Source organism: Python bivittatus, unplaced genomic scaffold (genome assembly GCF_059951505.1).
Source record: "Python bivittatus isolate LINGU-HERP-01145 unplaced genomic scaffold, Pbiv_v1 ctg000070_np1212, whole genome shotgun sequence".
Classification (NCBI taxonomy): Eukaryota; Metazoa; Chordata; class Lepidosauria; order Squamata; family Pythonidae; genus Python; species Python bivittatus.
In genome coordinates this window covers 44845817-44865331 of record NW_028277034.1, presented here as the reverse complement: position 1 = coordinate 44865331, position 19515 = coordinate 44845817, and the positions used below count along the sequence as shown (strand labels likewise).

The 19515-nt window shown below is 39.4% G+C and overlaps 1 protein-coding gene across 3 annotated transcripts in view; it reads left to right on the top strand.

Annotated features, from left to right (window-relative positions):
* Window positions 1-19515, top strand: part of CCSER1 (coiled-coil serine rich protein 1) — a 738752-nt gene that overhangs the window by 580961 nt on the left and 138276 nt on the right. Inside the window, exon 10 of one of the 3 annotated variants that reach the window (XM_088133056.1) lies at window positions 6524-6569. The exons of the other annotated variants lie outside the window; for them this stretch is intronic. Coding sequence (XP_087989182.1) covers window positions 6524-6569 — 46 coding nt within the window. The remainder of the gene's footprint in view (window positions 1-6523; window positions 6570-19515) is intronic. 3 annotated transcript variants of the gene reach the window in all.

The following is a 19515-nucleotide window of genomic DNA, read 5'->3' as shown; positions in this document are numbered from 1 at the left end:
AGAAGAAAAAGCTGAATAATTTTACATATTTAGTTTAGTTCACCTCTAAGAGAGGCAGCTTCATGTGATTACAGTTCTGAGTAACTGCTCACAACTTATTTTAAAGGATAATCTTCCTCTGAACTTTAAGATGAAAATTCCAACATCTCCTTTATATTTTCAAACCTCCTCCAGATATTCAAATTGAAGCTCACCTTCACCTTTCTTCCATTCACTATTTTTTTAAAAAAATGCAGATTCCAAATGGTTTTGTCTTACTTTTTGCCAGAGATCAACATCAATTATCCCAAACCTCTCTCTTCAGCCCCCATCTCCAATCGTTCTCATTTTTCTTGGCAATTGTGTTTCTTGACCTAATCTTACATTATATATGATACTCAGTAATTGCCTTGAAATAAGGTGTTATGGTTCATGTTCAATCCATTAAACTAGTGATAGACTCTGAACAAAATACATTTTTTTTTCCATACAAGCCATAGTTAACTTGTGGAATTCCTTGCTACAAGAAATGTTTGCCCACTAGCTGGCATAGTTTTTAAAGATGATTAAACAAATTTATGAAGTACTAGTGTTGAAAGAAATATCGAATTTCCTGGTGAAGAGCAACAGACTACTGCCCAACAGTTTATAGAGAACAATAATAAAAGAAATCTACTTTGTGTGTGTATTTTTAGAGGCACCAATATGGGCATCTGAATCCTGGACTGATCCAGCAAATATACTGTAGATACAGATCTCTATATCTGTTCTTTGTACAGCAGCCATAATTGAAGCTTGGACCAAGGATAGGAAAGAGTTCAGATGGCATGAAGCTAGAATATTTGTAAACAGCTTTCTGGGGGAGATTTGGCCTGGGAAGGAAGCTTAATAATAACTATAAGTTGGAACAAAGTGGAGAAATGCTTCTGTCTTTTTTTCCTAGCTATTGTTTCTTCCAACTAATCAATTTTTCCTCTCGTTAACATCCTCACTAGGCTAATCACTTGGTTACCTCAAAATATTTTAGTGGTAAAATCTAAATGGTACTCTCTCTAATTTTAATGACAACAATATGGGACATGTTTTGTAGAGAATGTAAAATAATTGGTATTGAAACTAAATCATCCGTCATCATGGGATGAGGTATCATCAGTATGCTGATGATACTCAACTATACATCTCCATCCCTGGTGAGGTAAGTGATGCCGTGACCGCCCTCTCGCAGTGCCTGGAGGCTGTGAGGGTCGGGATGGGGAACAACAGGCTCCAGCTGAACCCTGGCAAGACGGAGTGGCTGTGGGTTACTGGCTCCTCTGTATCCAGGACGTTGTCATCGTTGGTCTTGGATGGGGTAGCACTGCCCCAGACAGACCCAGTGCATAATCTGGGGGTCCTCCTGGACTCACGGCTCCTGCTCGAAGAGCAGGTGGCAGCCGTGGCCAGGAGGGCTTTTGCACAGCTTCCGGTTGTGCACCAGTTACGCCCTTTTCTGGATCGGGATGCCTTGCGAACAGTCACTCATGTCCTCGTTATCTCCCAGATAGACTACTGCAATGCGCTCTACATGGGGCTACCCTTGAAGAATATCCGGAAGCTTCAGCTGGTCCAGAATGCAGCCGCATGAGCAATTTTTGGGGCCCAAAGAAGGACCCATAAAACACCTCTGCTCCATGAGCTGCATTGGGTACCAGTTTGCTTCCGGGTCCAATTCAAGGTGTTGGTTATCACCTTTAAAGCCCTACATGGCATGGGGCCAGGTTACCTCAAGGACTACCTTGCCCCCACGATCTCAACCCATCCCACCCGATCTCACAGAGAGGGCATGCTCCGGATCCCCGTGGTAAAAGAACTTCGACTAGCGGGGTCCAGAAGGCGGGCCTTCTCTGCTGTGGCCCCCGCCCTTTGGAACATCTTGCCCCCGGAGGTGAGACAGGCCCCCTCACTCCAGGCCTTTCAGAGGGATTTGAAGACCTGGCTCTGCCATCTGGCCTGGGGCGGGGAGGGAGGATATCAGAAATGGGGTTGTCTGGCCCCTTAGCGGCCTGGTGTGGCCCCTGTCGGCCTCTTGGATTTTTTAGCTTTTTTATTTTTGTAATGTTTGGTTTTTATAACTTTTAATTGTATTTCTGATTTTAGTTTGTTGTAAGCCGCCCAGAGTCCCCCATTGTGGGGAGATGGGGCGGGGACAAATCAAATAAATAATAATAAATAATAATAATAAATACCTAAGATGGGTCGCCAGTTGCTGCTTGTATTGAAGCACTGGTTGGATTGCCCTCTCTTGGAGATGCTTCCACAGGAGTTCCTGCACTGATTATGGACGTTGTGGGGATCAGTAACTATTAGTTTTGATGGCAGTATGACTGCCTCTGAAGGCCATCTGCTGGGAGACTTGTGGGGTTCCTTGTGGACTGTGAGAACAGGCTGCTGGGATAGATGGTCCAGGGGTCCGATCCAGCAGATCACTGCTTATGTTCTTATCATAGGAGATTGTGCTTGATGGCTGAAATGACCTCTTCCCTGATTTTGTGATTAGAAATTCTCCTCTGCATGTCCTGGTGAAAAGAAGGAGAGCTGTACAACAGCAGTTCCATTTATTTTATTAAGGCTTAAGCAGGAAAAGAAAAAGCTTGTCAGTGTAGGCTTCCTTCCCCCCACCTTCGGTCAAGTCTGCTTTCCACTGTGCCGTTGCCCTTAAGGGCATCCAGAATCTGCCACCTGAGAAGGTTTCCTAATTTACCAGAAAGCACAGGCTGAACCTGCAAACACAGGCAAGGTTGTCAGGCAGGATTTATAACACTGAACATATGCAATTTAATAAAAAGTGTATTGGCATTAACCACTTTTCAGAAGCTGCAGGTGCCTCTCCATTATAGACTTGACACATATAGCCTAGGTTGTAACCTTGCCAAATCTTTCTGTAGTATTTTCCCAACCAATTTATAATGGAGAGGAAAGATGATCATGGAGCCGCTGCATTAGGCACAATATTCCCAAGGAGAGGGTGGATGAGTTTGAGGATCGGTTCTTACTTTGTCACTCTGTTCTTTGTGCTTGTGCTGTAGCAGAAAAAGCAACAGCGTAAGCCTGGGAAGGTTCTATTGTACCATATTGCTTTTTCCCCTCCCAATATAATATCTTTATCTATATACAATATAGATTTGTGTGTGAGAGAGACAGAGAGAGAGAAAGAGATGTGAACTGGTAATAGGCATATAACCAATGGAGATTGCTGCGCCTCGGAAGTTTGCTGCTGTGGCTACCTAAAATTTTATTGATGTATCACAAGATTGTAGAATGGTTCTCTGTATGAGTATAGGTATATGTTTTCTTATAGGTTGTGAGCTGCTTATCACATCTGCAAACCATACATAATTTCCTTTCCAAAACAAAAAGCCTATCCCTAATGGATTGTCAAGATATTTTTTTTTCAACAAGCCTGGTGGCAACACACTGAAATTTTGTCATTCCCATCAGTGAAATCTTACTGCATGTTTATTAAAAGTTAATTACTATAGCTTTAAGATACAGAATTGTTAGTGGAATAAGAAGTATCTAATGAACTTTTAAATGGTAGCAATTACTTGCTCAGAATTAATTACTTGCATCAGCATTTATTGCTTACTTGACTAGAAGGGCTGAATTACAACTGTGACCAAGCTGTATATGAAGCCTAGTTGAAGACAAAGAGAAAGGCAAATCAAGCTTAGGAATGTTCTGAGCTTGTAGACATATTTCCTCTGTTACATTTAATTCAGGTACAGTTTTTTAAAAACCTGAAAGGATGCTATCTTTATTGTCCTAAATAATAGTAATAGGCTAATAACTGCAGTTAGCTGACGCCCGTTACCCTAACTGTATTATGTTTTAGTGGTGTGCAATTTGCTTGTAGGAAACGTCTACATATGAATTCCTGCCAGATGACCCCACATTAACCTTGGTCACTCTAATAATTATTTTTGGGTAGTTGAGCAGCGGATGCCACTTTCCCCTCCTTGTACCAGCTAGCTCCTCAAACAAGAGGCAACTAGAATCTTGTACTTGCTTTTCTAATATGGGGGGGGGGGAATCCTGCAAGCTGACCACATCCAGGAAAGCAAGTCTGGCAGTGAAGGATTAGGAGAAAAAGCCAAGGCACTATTCAGCACTTTGGCTTCTGGATGGAAGGAAGAAATCCCATAGGTGAGAGGTCAGATGAGGCAGAAACTTCCACTTAGGAGAAGTTGACCCATCCTGCCACTCCAGAGGAAGTGCTGCAAAATCCTTAATGCAGTGTTTCCTGTAGAACAGGAGTCAGGATAATTAACTTGCAGAGTTAATTGGCTCCACTTTAGAAGATAGCTGAGAAGCCCATAGCATCATGGGGTTAAGCAAGGTAGTGGTCACCTTAGATTGATGCATGTCTTGCATGTGGAAGAGCCCATACATGCAATAGTTATCTATTGGTAGAGCAATCAGTAAGAAGGCCCATAATATACATAATTTCTATAGGCATATAATACCTTCAAGAGCTTGATTGATTCCACACAGATGGACTCATTAGACACATTATGTCAAAGACCATATAAGGATTAAGAACTAGAAAGAACCATTTGATTGATTGATTAGCAATGTTTTATACGCTAATTGAACAACTCTGTGCAATGAACAGAAGTATCTCTAACAGCATTCTCTGCAAGACAAATCAACAATAAATAACAACAAATCCCAAGGAAAATCAGATGGCCCACCTGTAACCTCTCTAAGCATTGAAAACACTGAAATCCTACCTAACAAGAAAAGTTTTCAGAAGCTTTTGGAAGGCCAGGAGCCTAGTTCTCAAGTTCTCTACCTTCAGGAATTTTTTTTATAGCAGCCCATCTGAACCAAATTGAAGTAAACTATGGAGCATGCTCTAGGTATCTGTTCCATTCATGTACAGATCATTCCCAACCTGATGCTGTTCTGAAATGTTGGGATTTTAACTCTCAGAACCTACAGGCAGCTTGTGTAGAAGTCTTGCTTTTCAGCAGAAATTCCTTAGCAATTAGTCAATCATTATGCTTTAAAAGGTCATAAACATTGGCCCAAATCTTCAAATTTCTAGAAAGTAGGTGATCCTGATAATTTTGCATCCAGTGTTTGATTTCATTTGAGTTAATCCTAAACTTCAACATTTGTTGACTGGTTGGAGTTTCTTCTTCATCCTTTACAAGCATGACTCAGTTCTTTGTTTTTCTAATGCAAACCTAATTGTTATTTTATTTTTCCCATCTTACAGCTACCCATAATTAATCTTACTCTGATCTTTTTACTTAATTAATCTTACTCTGATATTTTCTTTAATATCCTTAGCATCAGCAGCCTTCTTGCACAGTCTATAGTGTCTGCAACTAAACTGGACTGAAAAAGCAGGACTTCCAATTGAACCTATGATTTGGACAAGCCCATACTGAACTGGACTCATTAGCCTTGTGTACGAAACCATGCTGAATTTTACTTTAGGATTCCCTCCTGGACACTTATTGGAAAAGTTCACATGATACTTCATGCCAGACTATGGATTGATGACAATGTACAGGGTGCTATTATGATAATATCCATTAGCTGCTCCCATGAGTGTGTGTGTCTAGTTAATCATAAAGACTCAATCCATAGTTTGTTTATTGCATTGTCTGAACTAAAAGCAAGAGAAGAAGGCAAAATTCTTTCTCTAGCCCTTTCCTCTGGCTTGTTCATGGCTTGGATAAGTTGCTAGACTATGGATGGCGCTGTCTCTACTTTGTTAGCCATTCTTGCTTCTGGAACAACTGACCAGGTTTGACTAGCAGACATCAGTAACATGCAATATAGCTTTGAATACAAATTGTAAGATCACTGTCAGTCTTCACAGGCATTCAACAAATAGTTGTGAGCATTGACAGGAACCCTTGCTGAGACATGCGCACTGGTCCCATCCTTTCTACTCATGATCTCCATACTGGTAGGGATAGTCAGAAAAGTGGATATATTGTCACATGCCTGGGGTTTTAGAAATGCCCTGACCTACTACTTACTAGGAATACATGCACAAAAATATGTTTCCAATCATACTGAAATGACTTTCAATATTTACCAAATTATTTTTGAGATTTGAAACTTTCTTGGGGAAAAAAATATGCAGAATTGTTGACATGCAATAACTTTCAGGTGTTCACCATAACATAGAAAATGAAGGAGGTGGAACCTGATTTAGGCATAAGGCAGTGTGCTAGCAAAGACTTGCTCATTTAGTTCCACATCTAGTACAATAGAACTTTCTCCCCCGCCCCGCCCCCAGAGGACACAAATATATCATCCAAATCTATTTTTCATCAAACCTAATTTCCGACAACTGTTAAAGTACAGGTGAGATGCTGTAATTTCTTTCTTTCTTCAGCAAACAAGATGTGTTATTTATTACAAGTCTTTGTCTCCTTGCTCCGTCTCTTTGGTGTCATTGTCCCCTTGCCATTTTTACTTTTCTGTGACTGTTAATGCTGACACTCCTTGCTCCAAAAAAAAAAAAAATGTGTTTTATTTACAGGGCACAGCTTATGGAAGTATTCCTATTCCTTCTCGCAGGCAATTATGTGAGTCTCTTAAATTCTGCTCTGTGTTGTAAAGATTATTATATGTGTTCATGTGCTGGCATGGCATGCTGCTAGAGATGAAACACCCTTAGGTCAATATGCAACCAGCAGTGTTGCATATTGCCTGTAACGTGCTTGTAGCTAATGGTTTCCAGTGCACCCTCCTTTCCTTACTTGGTATGGTCTTCCCTAGTACAGCCAGAAAGGACAACTGCCCAGTGCTCCACAGAGTTCTGAGAAAAATTGGAAAACTGGATTCATCCAAAGTCTGGAAGGAAGACAAGTGCTAGTTTAACTTCAGCCATCATACATACCCATTGTAGCAGATCAATGATCTTGTCCTTACAGCCTCATAACACTGCAGCTCCTTTACAATCTGGTTCATAGCTTCTTTTAAAATTTTCCATGCAGTGGTCCTTTGCTAAGGAAACAATATCTAAACCAGCCTACCAAGAATAGACCAACAGACAGACAGACAGCTTCTTGGAAAGGTTTCAACACTGGTAACTGCTGCCAAAACATTGCTTCTGATTAACATGGAAAACATCTTAAAGAAATGTGCAAAGTGGCAATAAGAAGCTGCCTAAAACAACACCTTGCTCCATCTATGATGAGCAAAAAGGGAATAATATTCTGCAAATGGTGGAATTAGATTTTCAGTTCCAATAATAATACTGAGTAGAGGTAGGTAGTCCACTGTTTTCATGGACTCCTCTCCCCCACTTCAGTTTTTATGATTCCCCAGAGCCTTGTGAGATACTCCTAGTAACATTCCATAACAAAGCTCAGATTTTTAGTAGTATGCAATTTGTGTATGTGTTATCATTAAATGAAGGGCTACCATAGGTGTATTACACCTTGCCTAACTTATTTTGACATTCTGAAAAAGCCCCAGCCCTGCAGATATGCAAACAAAGAAGGAAAAAAGCTTGCCATCTCAGGTACTGTTACTTCCATGCCCCTTTTTCTAGTGGGTGAAAAAAAAACTCCTTAAAAACTGGGGTCCCCAACCAGAAAAGGGTTCCTTGCCCTTAGATAGAAAAAGAGAGGGGAGAGGGTGTTTAGCTAGCCATCTGACTTAAGACCAGTGCTTTTCCATTAAGATCCACCTAAATTCAGTGTATAGCACTTCCAAACTACCATCAGACCTCACTGAAACCAAAAATTGGGCAGGGGGCTCCATTCCTGTAAGTCTCCACCTCTCTTTTGCTTCCCCCCTCACAGTGTGTCCATTTGCCAGGCTTCCATTTTGTTCCACATGCGCATAATATGCTACAGCAATGCACTGCATCATCAATGATTATTGCACAATGCATCACAGTGATGAATGCTGAGCTGATTCGTCATCATGTGACATTAGTGGCTTATTCACCAAGTGCAGTTCAATCCAGATAATGCTTTTATTTCACTTTCAGTGGCCTTGAACATTTTGCTTGCATCACGTTCACTGTGGCTGATGATACAATAAATAAGGGGGGTTAAAAAAGGAACGTAATAAGATATGTCTACTGATATGGGTCTTGTGCAAGATATAATCTCTGTGTAATGGTCTTTCTCTTATATCACTATGAGAAGTGTTTGATTTCTCCTGGATGAAATATCAGTTAGCTGTGCTATTATTAATGAAGGTAGAAGATGAGGAATTACTCCTGCTTAAGTCTTTGATTTCTGAATATCTGGATTAATGACAGTAGTGAAGTGTTCTTTGAGGCCTGTGATAGGAGTATAATGTTCTCCTTGTGAAAGCTGAGGAGATTAATTGTAGATTTTTGAAAATATTGACATGTTTTTTTTCTTTCTTTCTTTTTTTGGTAATAACTTTATTAAATTTTTAAACAAGAAAGATAAAAACTAACAAGTACTAATATTTAAGACAAAGGAAAAAGAAAAGAAAGAAAGAGAAAACAAAGCCAAAAGTGCAGAAAGAAAAAGTATAAGGAAATTACTTCTGATTTTCTTTTATAGCAGTTATAGATTTAAATTGAACTCTTACTCTAGGGTTACAACATAACTCTCATTTTTTCTCATTTTTTTATAATCATCAAACCCATAATTTCATTTTTTATGTTTCATGCAAAAAGTCCAAAGAGGTTTTCCAATCAACATTGAATTTAATCAATGTCTTTTCTCTGGTCAAAGCTGTCAATTTAGCCATCTCAGCAAGCTCCATCATCTTCACCATCCACTTTTCCATTGTGAGTAATGACAGATCCTTCCACTGTTGTGCATATAGAAGTCTTGCTGCTGTTATCATGTATAAAAACAAAGTTCCATGAGTTTTTTCCAACTCTTTGTCAATCAGTCCCAAAAGAAACACCCACGGCCTCATTTGTATATTAATCTTTAAAATCTTCTGAATTAATGTATGTATTTGGAAAAAATATTGACATGTTTTTCAGCCAAAGAAATACTCCCATCTAGATATGGACAGCAGATTTCATGTCCTTTGAATGACAGAACTTAGATGTTTTTTCCTTCCTTCTCTTCTCTTCTCTTCTCTTCTCTTCTCTTCTCTTCTCTTCTCTTCTCTTCTCTTCTCTTCTCTTCTCTTCTCTTCTCTTCTCTTCTGATGTTGCCTATACTGAAATTTCCTTATTTTTCAAAAACTGGAACACATAGTGAAAAGAAACTCTTTTGTCCTGGGAATCATATATTTTGAATTTTATTGAAAACTTTGGAAAAAAAAGAGAAAAGGCAAATAAATTGCACAGTTAATATATTTCAGTGGAGGCACACGCAAAAACAGTGTGATCTGTTCCAGACTTGAGGGGCAAGGGTAGCGTCTTTCTTGGGAATGAAGAAAAAAAGAAGATGGGGAGTACTGGTAAAAACTCTTGGTTTAACAGTTATTACTGTTAACCAAAGTGTTGTTCATTCTGTTGTTTTCTTCTTTCGTACTCAAAAAGGGATTCAGATTCAAGGGGAGTTGGTTGAAGAACGTGGCTTTTCCATTGACCCACCAGTTTGTTCTTCTCATTGTTGTCTTTTCTTCAACCTTGAAAAGGGAAGAGAGGGGAGTTATGGGAATTTACAGCAAATAAGATGAAAAGACTTTTTGGCTCCTCTGAGCCATTTTACATTTCTACAAATTCTACAATATATTGTCTCAGTCCTTGGCCCTAGAATTTGCACAATTTTTACAGAAGGACTTATCCCCATCTTGACTCCAAAGAAATCTTTAGAATTTCTCTTTTCATCCATTTACTTGCACAGTGACCCTGCCTTCCATACTGAGCAAAAAAAAGTATAAGTTGTTGTTGTTGTTGTTGTTATCCGCACTCAGTCGTGACTGATTCTGCGGCGACTGCCTGGACGAGTCCTTGCAGTTTACAAGGCAAGGTGTTTCAGAAGTGGTTTGCCATGGCCTCCTTCCTAGAGCAGAGCCCAGCTGGCGAGCGCAGGAGGCGGGGTTTCCGTTGCTTCGCACCTTTTTTGGGCATGTGCGGCTTCTGCGGTACCGGCAACTGGTCCCCGTCTCCCGTGCCACCAGCATTTTTCCTCCCACCAGGATGAGAGTCCCCATTTATCTACTCACGTAAGTTTTCGAGCTGCTGGGTTGGCAGGAGCTGGGGAGGAAGCAGGAGCTCGCTCTGCTGCATGGAGCTGGGCTTGAACTGCTGAAGTGTCGACCATTTCTGTTTCAAGTGGAAGGGAAATACATGGTTGATTCTTCTTCCATGTATTAAAAATCAATCAAAACATATCTAATAAAAATATCTAATTGCATGTCCATTTTCTCCTTAAATATAGGAATCTGTGGTTCGTGTTAACCACCATTTGTTTGAAAATCAGGATATCAAGTTAGTTACTGATTTACGAGCTGGAAACCCCAATTCTGGCTTCCCAAGTCAGACAAAACTAAAAATGTTTTTTTTGCAAACTGCAAAGGAAAGGAGGGAGAAGTGAGCAAGACTGTGGACCTTGTGCCTGCTTATTCTTATAAATTAGGCTGTTGCCTTCACAATCATCCAGTTAGTCTCCAGAATGTAGTTGCTGCATTCACACGTAGTGTATCCGTCAGTCCAATTCTTTTGTTTCTTTATTTCTTCAGAGTAGTAAAAGCACTTACCTATAATGGCTGGATGATTATTATGTCCAATGAACGAACCCAAGTATGTTCCTTATGGACCCAGGTACGGCCTAAAAAAGTAACTAAGAATTCTGTATCTTCTTAAGCATGGATAGGCAACCATTTGGATGCTGGCAGGCATGTTTGGAATATGAAAGCATGTAATGGGTATGGTCGTGAAAGGGCTGTCATCGGAGGATACCGGCTATGAAACACCCATTTACCTAAAGACAAACTGGTCGTGGTGCTCTGCATTACATTATGCAACACACCCACACACAACCCCAAATCCCCACCTGCCTGTTCATTCGTTTTACAGGACATGCACCCAAACAGCCAGCTGCAGCTTTCCACAGATTTTATGTTCAAAGAATGGGACATATCTGAGTACAGAGGCAGATCTAGAAGCTGGGACTTTGCAGCATGTCAGTGTTCCTTTTTTAATTCATCGAATGAAGCTTGAAACAGAGTCAGAACCAGATGTAGCAGGAAATGTGGCAGGAACAGAGGGAGATATCTGCAGCCATGTTGAAATTAATGGGCATTACATTGCCAGCTCCTGTTTAGGGTAAATGACTTCACCAGATAGAAAGAATATTGTGGGAGAAGGGAGAGGGAGAGAAAGAGAGTTCCAGTATTCAAAGCAAGACTTCCCTCAGCTATAGATCTTGACACTATGATCTTTAACATGAGGTCCCTAAAGTATGTGGTTGGTAAAAAAAAGCTGGAGTCTGACATTACGAAAGAAAATATAAATCTATGAAAGGAGAAGGTCAGTTTCTTAATATGAATACCAGGTAACACACGTAGCCAAGCCAGAGAATCTTGAATGTTTCCCAGACACAGGGTTGATATTGATCATTCTTGGGTTTGGTCTTTGACTGTAAATCAATAAAAGTAAAATCATTCTTATTTTTTTCCTGTCTAAAGAGAATTTTGTGATCTAAACCTACATACTTTATGAAGCTCAATAAATCACTAAGCTCAGAACAGGAACTTCAAACTAGTGACTCTTGAATGAGGGGCCAGTTGATTTCAACAAGGATATCAACTTACATTTCCTTGGGTTCCTTGCATTCAAAAGTAATCTGTTTCCTAAAATCCATCAAAATATATTAGTCTCTCTAATTCAGGTAGGGAAAAAATGGAGGAATTGTTCTGCAATAGATTAATCCATATGGATCTTCTGTGAGTGTAGATTGTCTTCAGCATCCGCCATCCAGTTCTGTCCATGATTACCATAACTAAGCCCCATGGAATTCAAAGTTCAAAGCTAACCCTTCTGAAAGGAAACAAATGGCACATTCCTAAATTTGGGATATGTGAAAAGATCTTTTCAATAAGGAAGGGTTGGCAGAATCTCCAAGCTGAGAGTTAATATTCAGTGCATCAGTTTTCTCTTATTCCTAAAGAATAAGATAAGGATAATTAGCCATTAACTTAGAGCCTGCCCTTTATTTTCCTTATAATGGACTAAGTATATAGAATTCTCCATTTGTGTTGCCAATGGCTATGGTGTTCTTTCTTGTTTCCATGGAAACTGCTCTTAACAGAACCAAAGTTTTCAAAAACAGTAATTATTTAAAAAATACTGGAAATATGAGACTGTACCTGAACACATTTCAAAGCCATTCATGAAAGTCTTAGGAATGTAATTCTGTTAGAACATCTGATTGTCTTTTTGGTTTTGTTCATTAGCTCACTGCTTTGCCTTTTAAGTCCCTCTTATTGGTCCTAGAGGCAGGCTAAATTAAAAATAAAATTGAGTTGTATTCATTAAACAGATTTTCATTTGGTGCTTCATGCTTCTTTAAATTAAATTTCCTCACAAAATCAATGATTCATGTGAAGGGAAGCAACAATTTTCTTTAACCCATACAATGTAAGTTTCTTACTCTCATGGTTGCTTCTTTTATTCATCTTCCAAATTCTTCTCATAATGGTTAAAGAAGTTCTCTTTAAACTGAAATGGAAATAGAAATTGGGTCTACAATCTGCCATATTCATTGTTGCCACTGTGTTCATTTCCACATACTGTTTGAGAGAAAATGAAGCAACTCTTACGGAGAAGTCCTGAAGAATTTGATCAGTGTGAAACAGATGAACTGCAGATATTAATATTGGGACAACATACCCCACCCCATCCCCATTTCCCATGCAGAGCAATTTAAAAGTTGGTGAAACAATTTTCCCCCAAAACCTCTGCACCAGCATATTGAATTCTATGAAAAACATAGAGCAAGATTGAAAACATTGTTCTGCAATGTTCTGTGAATGAGTGCTACTCATTTTCCATAGCCATATGGCAGCTTTCCAGCATTGTTCCCCAACCTCTTTAACATCAAGAGAATTAATAGAATATACGTAGCTCAGGGTTGAACTGTGAAGTCCTTGTCTTCCAAGTACTCCACATCAAGAGAATTTGTAGCATTCATAAGCCAAACCCATGGGCATTCATTTTCAACTGCTCATGAATGGAGAAATTGGCTACAACCTGAAATTAGTCCTGTTCTTATCATCTCTGTACAGGAACTAGCAAAGCACTGATTGAGAGTGACTTTCCACAATTTCAAATAGGGATACTTCACAGCTCTGCCTGGAGATACAGAGTAATGAACCTGTGATCTTCTTTACTACTGTGCTATATTCTACTACGATGATATAGTTATCTTTCAAGAAACTAAAGTTCTGAAAAGCAGGCAGCCAAACAAAAGCCATTCAACTTATATACTATCAACAGAATCCCAACATTCTTGCTTTATTATCTGACCATTACATTATTTTCTCTGTTGAAATCTTAGGAAAGTAAAACTAAATTCACTAGTCAAGCCCACACAATGTCTGAGCCAATCAAGGAATGCTAAAGAGAGTCAGTAACCAATCAGATCTGTGAAAGATTTCCTTTTATCTAGAAAGCCATTCCTTTCTTCTTCTAAGCTGGACCATCATTGTAGCACATATACCGGCTCTGCTACACTCAGTTTTCTGTATGCCTGCAGCCTCTCACTCCTTTCCTTTCCATTTCACTTTCTTTTCAGCACCTAATAAGCTTTGAAGAGATTGGTTGAGAACCATACATCAATGAAGAAGAAAACTCAGCTCACTCTTGTAGTGCTGAAAACAACAGCCCCATTAGCTAAAGCAGAATGTTATTGATTTTCATTAGCTGGTAAAATGTCTGTCTAGTTTAATTGACACTTATTGGTTAGCTCTACTACACTAATGATTTCAAATTTAGTGTCTGGAGTGACCCAATGGTTTGCCTATTTTGATCTCTACCAGAACCTAGACTTCTAAAAGCCTAGAGAAGCCAGGCAGGCAGCTTGATTATAAATCCCCACCCTACTCAGGCACTTTGTGGGGTTCAAAAATCCCAAACCAATCCAGATTTCTTCTGGCAGCTTGAAGTTCTGTTTCAGTGTTGGCCTTCAAGCTGTCTTCTTGCTCGAGTTTCTGTAGTCATGAAGATGCAAAAATCCATCAAAAGGGTTCCTTTCCCATCAGCTCCATTTCAAGAAAGTATCCTCATTTTCCTGCCAACCATTCTTAAAATGTGTACAATGAGTAAGCAAACCCACCAAGTTACTGGAAAGTAAGACTTTATTTTAAAAGGTTAACCAAATTTTCATACAAGGTTCAGCACAATCAGAGTCATCAAATCTCGATGATGAAGGAATAGGTTAACAGATTGTTTTCAAGGTTCATTAGGATAATGAATGATTGATTGATGAGATTTATCTGGCCATCAGAAACCAGGCAGCTTACAGAGTTTAAATACAGTGTGCAAATTGGAAAGATTAAAAATATATAAAAATACAAAACTAAAATCATATCTCAATTTAAAAGTGGAGTCACCCTCCAGAAGAGCCCTCCTTTTCTTTCCTTCCAGAAGGCCATGGGGTTAGGTAGAGGAAGGACACTTAATATCATCGTTTTATATTTTTAAATATCTTTGTAATTAAGGTGGAGTGCTTGCCTCTTAGAGTCAGCTACACCAAAGTGGCCTACAACACTAAGTAATGTTAAATAAATAAAATCCTTATCTCAAATTACATGGTTATATACAGATTTTTTTTCTTTAAAAAAGGCACATATTTTACAGAGGGAGAGAGATATTTATGACTTGTCCCTGATATTGTGCGTTCAAAAGTCCTTGCTATGCAATCAAACATACAACAGTCTTCAATGTGAGGGAACAGCAGATCTGTGCAAAGTGAAAGGGAAATTTCAGTGCTTTGTCTATCCTTCTTGCTAGTTCAGCTGCCTCTTATTATCTATAATAAAAGGGCAATAAAATGCAATAAACTAGCCATGTGTCTTTGACATGGACAGCCATAGTATATAAAGGGAGCCCAGGCTGTCAGTGGTAATATTAAAAAGCCCAGTGTGGAGTTGTCTTTGCCCTTCATGCTCCTTATATATATAATATAGACATAGCATCCGGTGAAACACTATTCGCAGCAGTAGTTGATCCCTCCCCCCTCCCTTCTTCTTTTCCTCATCCCGCTCAGCTGGAGATATAGGCATGTAGATGGCAACTGGCAGATGTGTTCTAAGACAATGATGCCCTGGCATTGTTAATAGAAAGCTAGCCAATAATATTTAATTTTAATCAGATCTGTTCCATCACATTTTGTCTAAGACCAGCACCAAACCAACAGGGAGTGAAGCTGAATCAAGTTCAACAGCCAAGGTTGAATCACCAAGAGATCAAGTTAATTAAGAACTGGAAGCACAGAAAACATATGCGTGATGTGAGAAGCATTCTGGGGTCAGTTCCAAAGTAGTCAAAATCGGTTTAGAATAATTGCACAGCAGACATGTAGTTTGGAAATCCAAGGATGGTCAAACACAGTCAAGAAACTAGAATTCAGGATCCAGACAACAGAGTAAGATTGATAATGGAATTGTTTTAGACACTAATTGTTCTCAGATGAAAACCTTTATGTCTCTTCTGAGCAATCTTACCCTATCCTAGGTTTGAATCAATTGGACTTTTCAGGTCATATTGCTACTTGGAAGAAAGGGCTACATCCCTAGTAAACATTTTACCCTCAGGGACCTTTCCTTAAAACCATTTTCCACTTTTGGGCTGGCAGTGTTTTGCATGATATAACTGAATCCTGATTTATGCAATTAACCCACTTTTATGGATTTGTGTAGCACACCAAACTATAAGCAAACTACACACTTGGGATTGCATAATATCTGAAGCTAAAATGTGTTTGGTTGGTTGGTGGTCCTGTGTGACAGGCAAATGCAGCAATATCCCAAATCAGCTTATATTAAAAAGCATCACTCATATACTTATTCCTATTCCAATGTCCTTTAGATATTGTAAAGTGAATGAAAGAACCCTTCTAAGCCTGTTGCTGTGCATTGAGTGGACTGAAAACCTTTTAAATCCCTACTGATGCATAGAAATGTGAATACACATTTGAATTTGAAGAAAAAATTTAGACTTTCCAATGTGTGTGTTTCAATCCCCAGCTGATAGTCTTTAAAAGAGAGTGCTCTCAAATGGTGAAATCTCTCTCTCTCTCTCCCCTCCCCCCCACCCCCATGCATTTACCTAAAAAGAATGAAGGGATAGAAGGTTAATGCTACCCTGTTCCAGAATTTCCAAAAACATCAGGAAAACAAGAAAAGGGAAAGAAGTTGAAAAGAAATATTGGCACAAAATATAGAGGTAGAATAAGTGCATGACAGAGAGCTGAATTTACCATTAAGAAGAGAGAGGCAACTCGAGCTGGCTAGGTGGTAGTATTGGGAAACCGAGGGCCAAAATTATAAATTTTGCGAGATCTTTCACTAATTCCCCAAACTACCTATATGTGAGATAGAGAACAATTTCCTACAGTGGGGCAAAAAAGTATTTAGTCAGCCACCAATTGTGCAAGTTCTCCCACTTAAAAAGATGAGAGAGGGCTGTAATTTTCATCATAGATACCCCTCAACTATGAGAGACAAAATGGGGGGGGGGAAAACCAGAAAATCACATTGTCTGATTTTTAAAGAATTTATTTGCAAATCATGGTGGAAAATAAGTATTTGGTCAATATCAAAAGTTCATCTCAATACTTTGGTATATATCCTTTGTTGGCAATGACAGAGGTCAAACGTTTTCTGTAAGTCTTCACAAGGTTTTCACACACTGTTGCTGGTATTTTGGCCCATTCCTCCATGCAGATCTCCTCTAGAGCAGTGATGCTTTGGGGCTGTCGCTGGGGAACACGGACTTTCAACTCCCTCCAAAGGTTTTCCATGGGGTTGAGATCTGGAGACTGGCTAGGCCACTCCAGGACCTTGAAATGCTTCTTACGAAGCCACTCCTTCATTGCCCGGGCGGTGTGTTTGGGATCATTGTCATGCTGAAAGACCCAGCCACGTTTCATCTTCAGTGCCCTTGCTGATGGAAGGAGGTGTTCACTCAAAATCTCACGATACATGGCCCCATTCATTCTTTCCTTTACATGGATCAGTCGTCCTGGTCCCTTTGCAGAAAAACAGCCCCAAAGCATGATGTTTCCACCCCCATGCTTCACAGTAGGTATGGTGTTCTTTGGATGCAACTCAGCATTCTCTCTCCTCCAAACACGAGTTGAGTTTAGACCAGAACGTTCTACTTTGGGTTCATCTGACCATATGACATTCTCCCAATCCTCTTCTGGATCATCCAAATGCTCTCTAGCAAACTTCAGACGGGCCCAGACATGTACTGGCTTAAGCAGGGGGACACATCTGGCACTGCAGGATTTGAGTCCCTGGCGGCGTAGTGTGTTACTGATGGTAGCCTTTATTACTTTGGTCCCAGCTCTCTGCAGGTCATTCACTAGGTCCCCCCCATGTGGTTCTGGGATTTTTGCTCAGCATTCTTGTGATCATTTTGACCCCACGGGGTGAGATCTTGCATGGAGCCCCAGATCGAGGGAGATTATCAGTGGTCTTGTATGTCTTCCATTTTCTAATTATCACTCCCACAGTTGATTTCTTCACACCAAGCTGCTTGCCTATTGCAGATTCAGTCTTCCCAGCCTGGGGCAGGTCTACAATTTTGTTTCTGGTGTCCTTCGACAGCTCTTTGGTCTTGGCCATAGTGGAGTTTGGAGTGTGACTGTTTGAGGTTGTGGACAGGTGCCTTTTATACTGATAACAAGGTCAAACAGGTGCCATTACTACAGGTAACGAGTGGAGGACAGAGGAGCCTCTTACAGAAGTAGTTACAGGTCTGTGAGAGCCAGACATCTTGCTTGTTTGTCGGTGACCAAATACTTATTTTCCACCATGATTTGCAAATAAATTCTTTAAAAATCAGACTCTGATTTTCTGGATTTTTTTTCTCATTTTGTCTCTCATAATTGAGGTATACCTATGATGAAAATTACAGGCCTCTCTCATCTTTTTAAGTGGGAGAACTTGCACAATTGGTGGCTGACTAAATACTTTTTTGCCCCACTGTATAACAAGGCTGGATTGACTACTACTATGATCTGCTTCAGAGCATGGAATGGAGGTGCGCAATCATGTTCGCTTTGAAATTTTTGAGCCAGTGATCACTGAATCGTAGTATTGAAAGACTAAATGTCTGCTCAATAGCAAGTCCCATTCATTTCACAAAGGCTTAACTAGATAAGTAAGTATAGGCTTGTGTAATAATAGTGCACTATTCTTTTCAGTGGGACTTAACTAGACAGGGAAATATCTAAGATTTCAATTTTTCTGTAACAGTCATTGATTTTGCTAACACAGCCATAGACACAGATTTAAAAAAAATAAAAAAAGAAAAGTCTTTTCCACTGGAGAAAGCAGATTGATATGTAAACCTCTTGAAATCTATCCATCCATCTATCTGGGTAGCAAAAGGCAAGTAGGGCAGAACTTACCAGCAAAATAAAGGGGCCTATGATAAACCCTTCAGAACATTTGTATGCAACTCCATTTGCATATGAATACTAAGTCACTAAATCAAATCGATTCTTTGCTTGACTCAGTTGAATGGTGCTGGCTCTTATTTCATCATGGAACCAATTAATTTATAATGGCGGCTTCTTCAGCCTGTAAAGTATCTAAGGCCAGATACTTTAAATGGAGGTTTTGCAAGAATAAAGGTTTGTGCATTTTCCCCTTCTAATGGCAGATTGCATGACAAACTGCTAAGCACTCATTTGATGGTCCTATCTGACATTTGTGAAACTTTAACATCTGGGTTACATGAAGACAAAGGGTAGAGGTTCCTCTTGGAGATCTATATCCCATACTAATTTGCTTGGCTGAAATACTGTCTTGTCATCTCTCCCAATAGTATTTCACAACTTATCTATGTACAGTTTTACATTAGTTGCATTCTTTGGCAGAAAGAAGAAATAAGGTTAATGATATTGTTGCCTAGTGGACTGGAAGCTCACGGAAGACTAGAAGATGGTTTTAGATGAAAAAGAAAGAAAACTTAATTGTATATGTATGGAGTGAAACAGAATGGATTTTTCCAGAGCAGTTACATTCTATGAAGTATGGAATATATTGTTTAAGAACCTACCTTATTAAGGAATTATACAGTAGGATTATTGGCTGTGAAGACTTTGCTGCTGCTGATTTTTTGTTGTTATTTTTAATGACTAGTATGTTAAGGTTAGGAGACAAAAGAAACACTGTTGCCTTAATTTATCATGGAAGTATTGTATGGTTAACAGGCATGAGTACTCAAAAATTATAAAAAAGGGATTCTTTTTTAAAAAAAATTGAACACTTCTTTGCAGTATTAAATTATTATACTTAATTTGGAGAAATGCATCTTTTTTTAAACCCAAGGAGTTTCTTACATTCTATTACCCTCTCTCTCCAAAAAGAGCATTGCATGTGCACAATTAGATCTGTCTT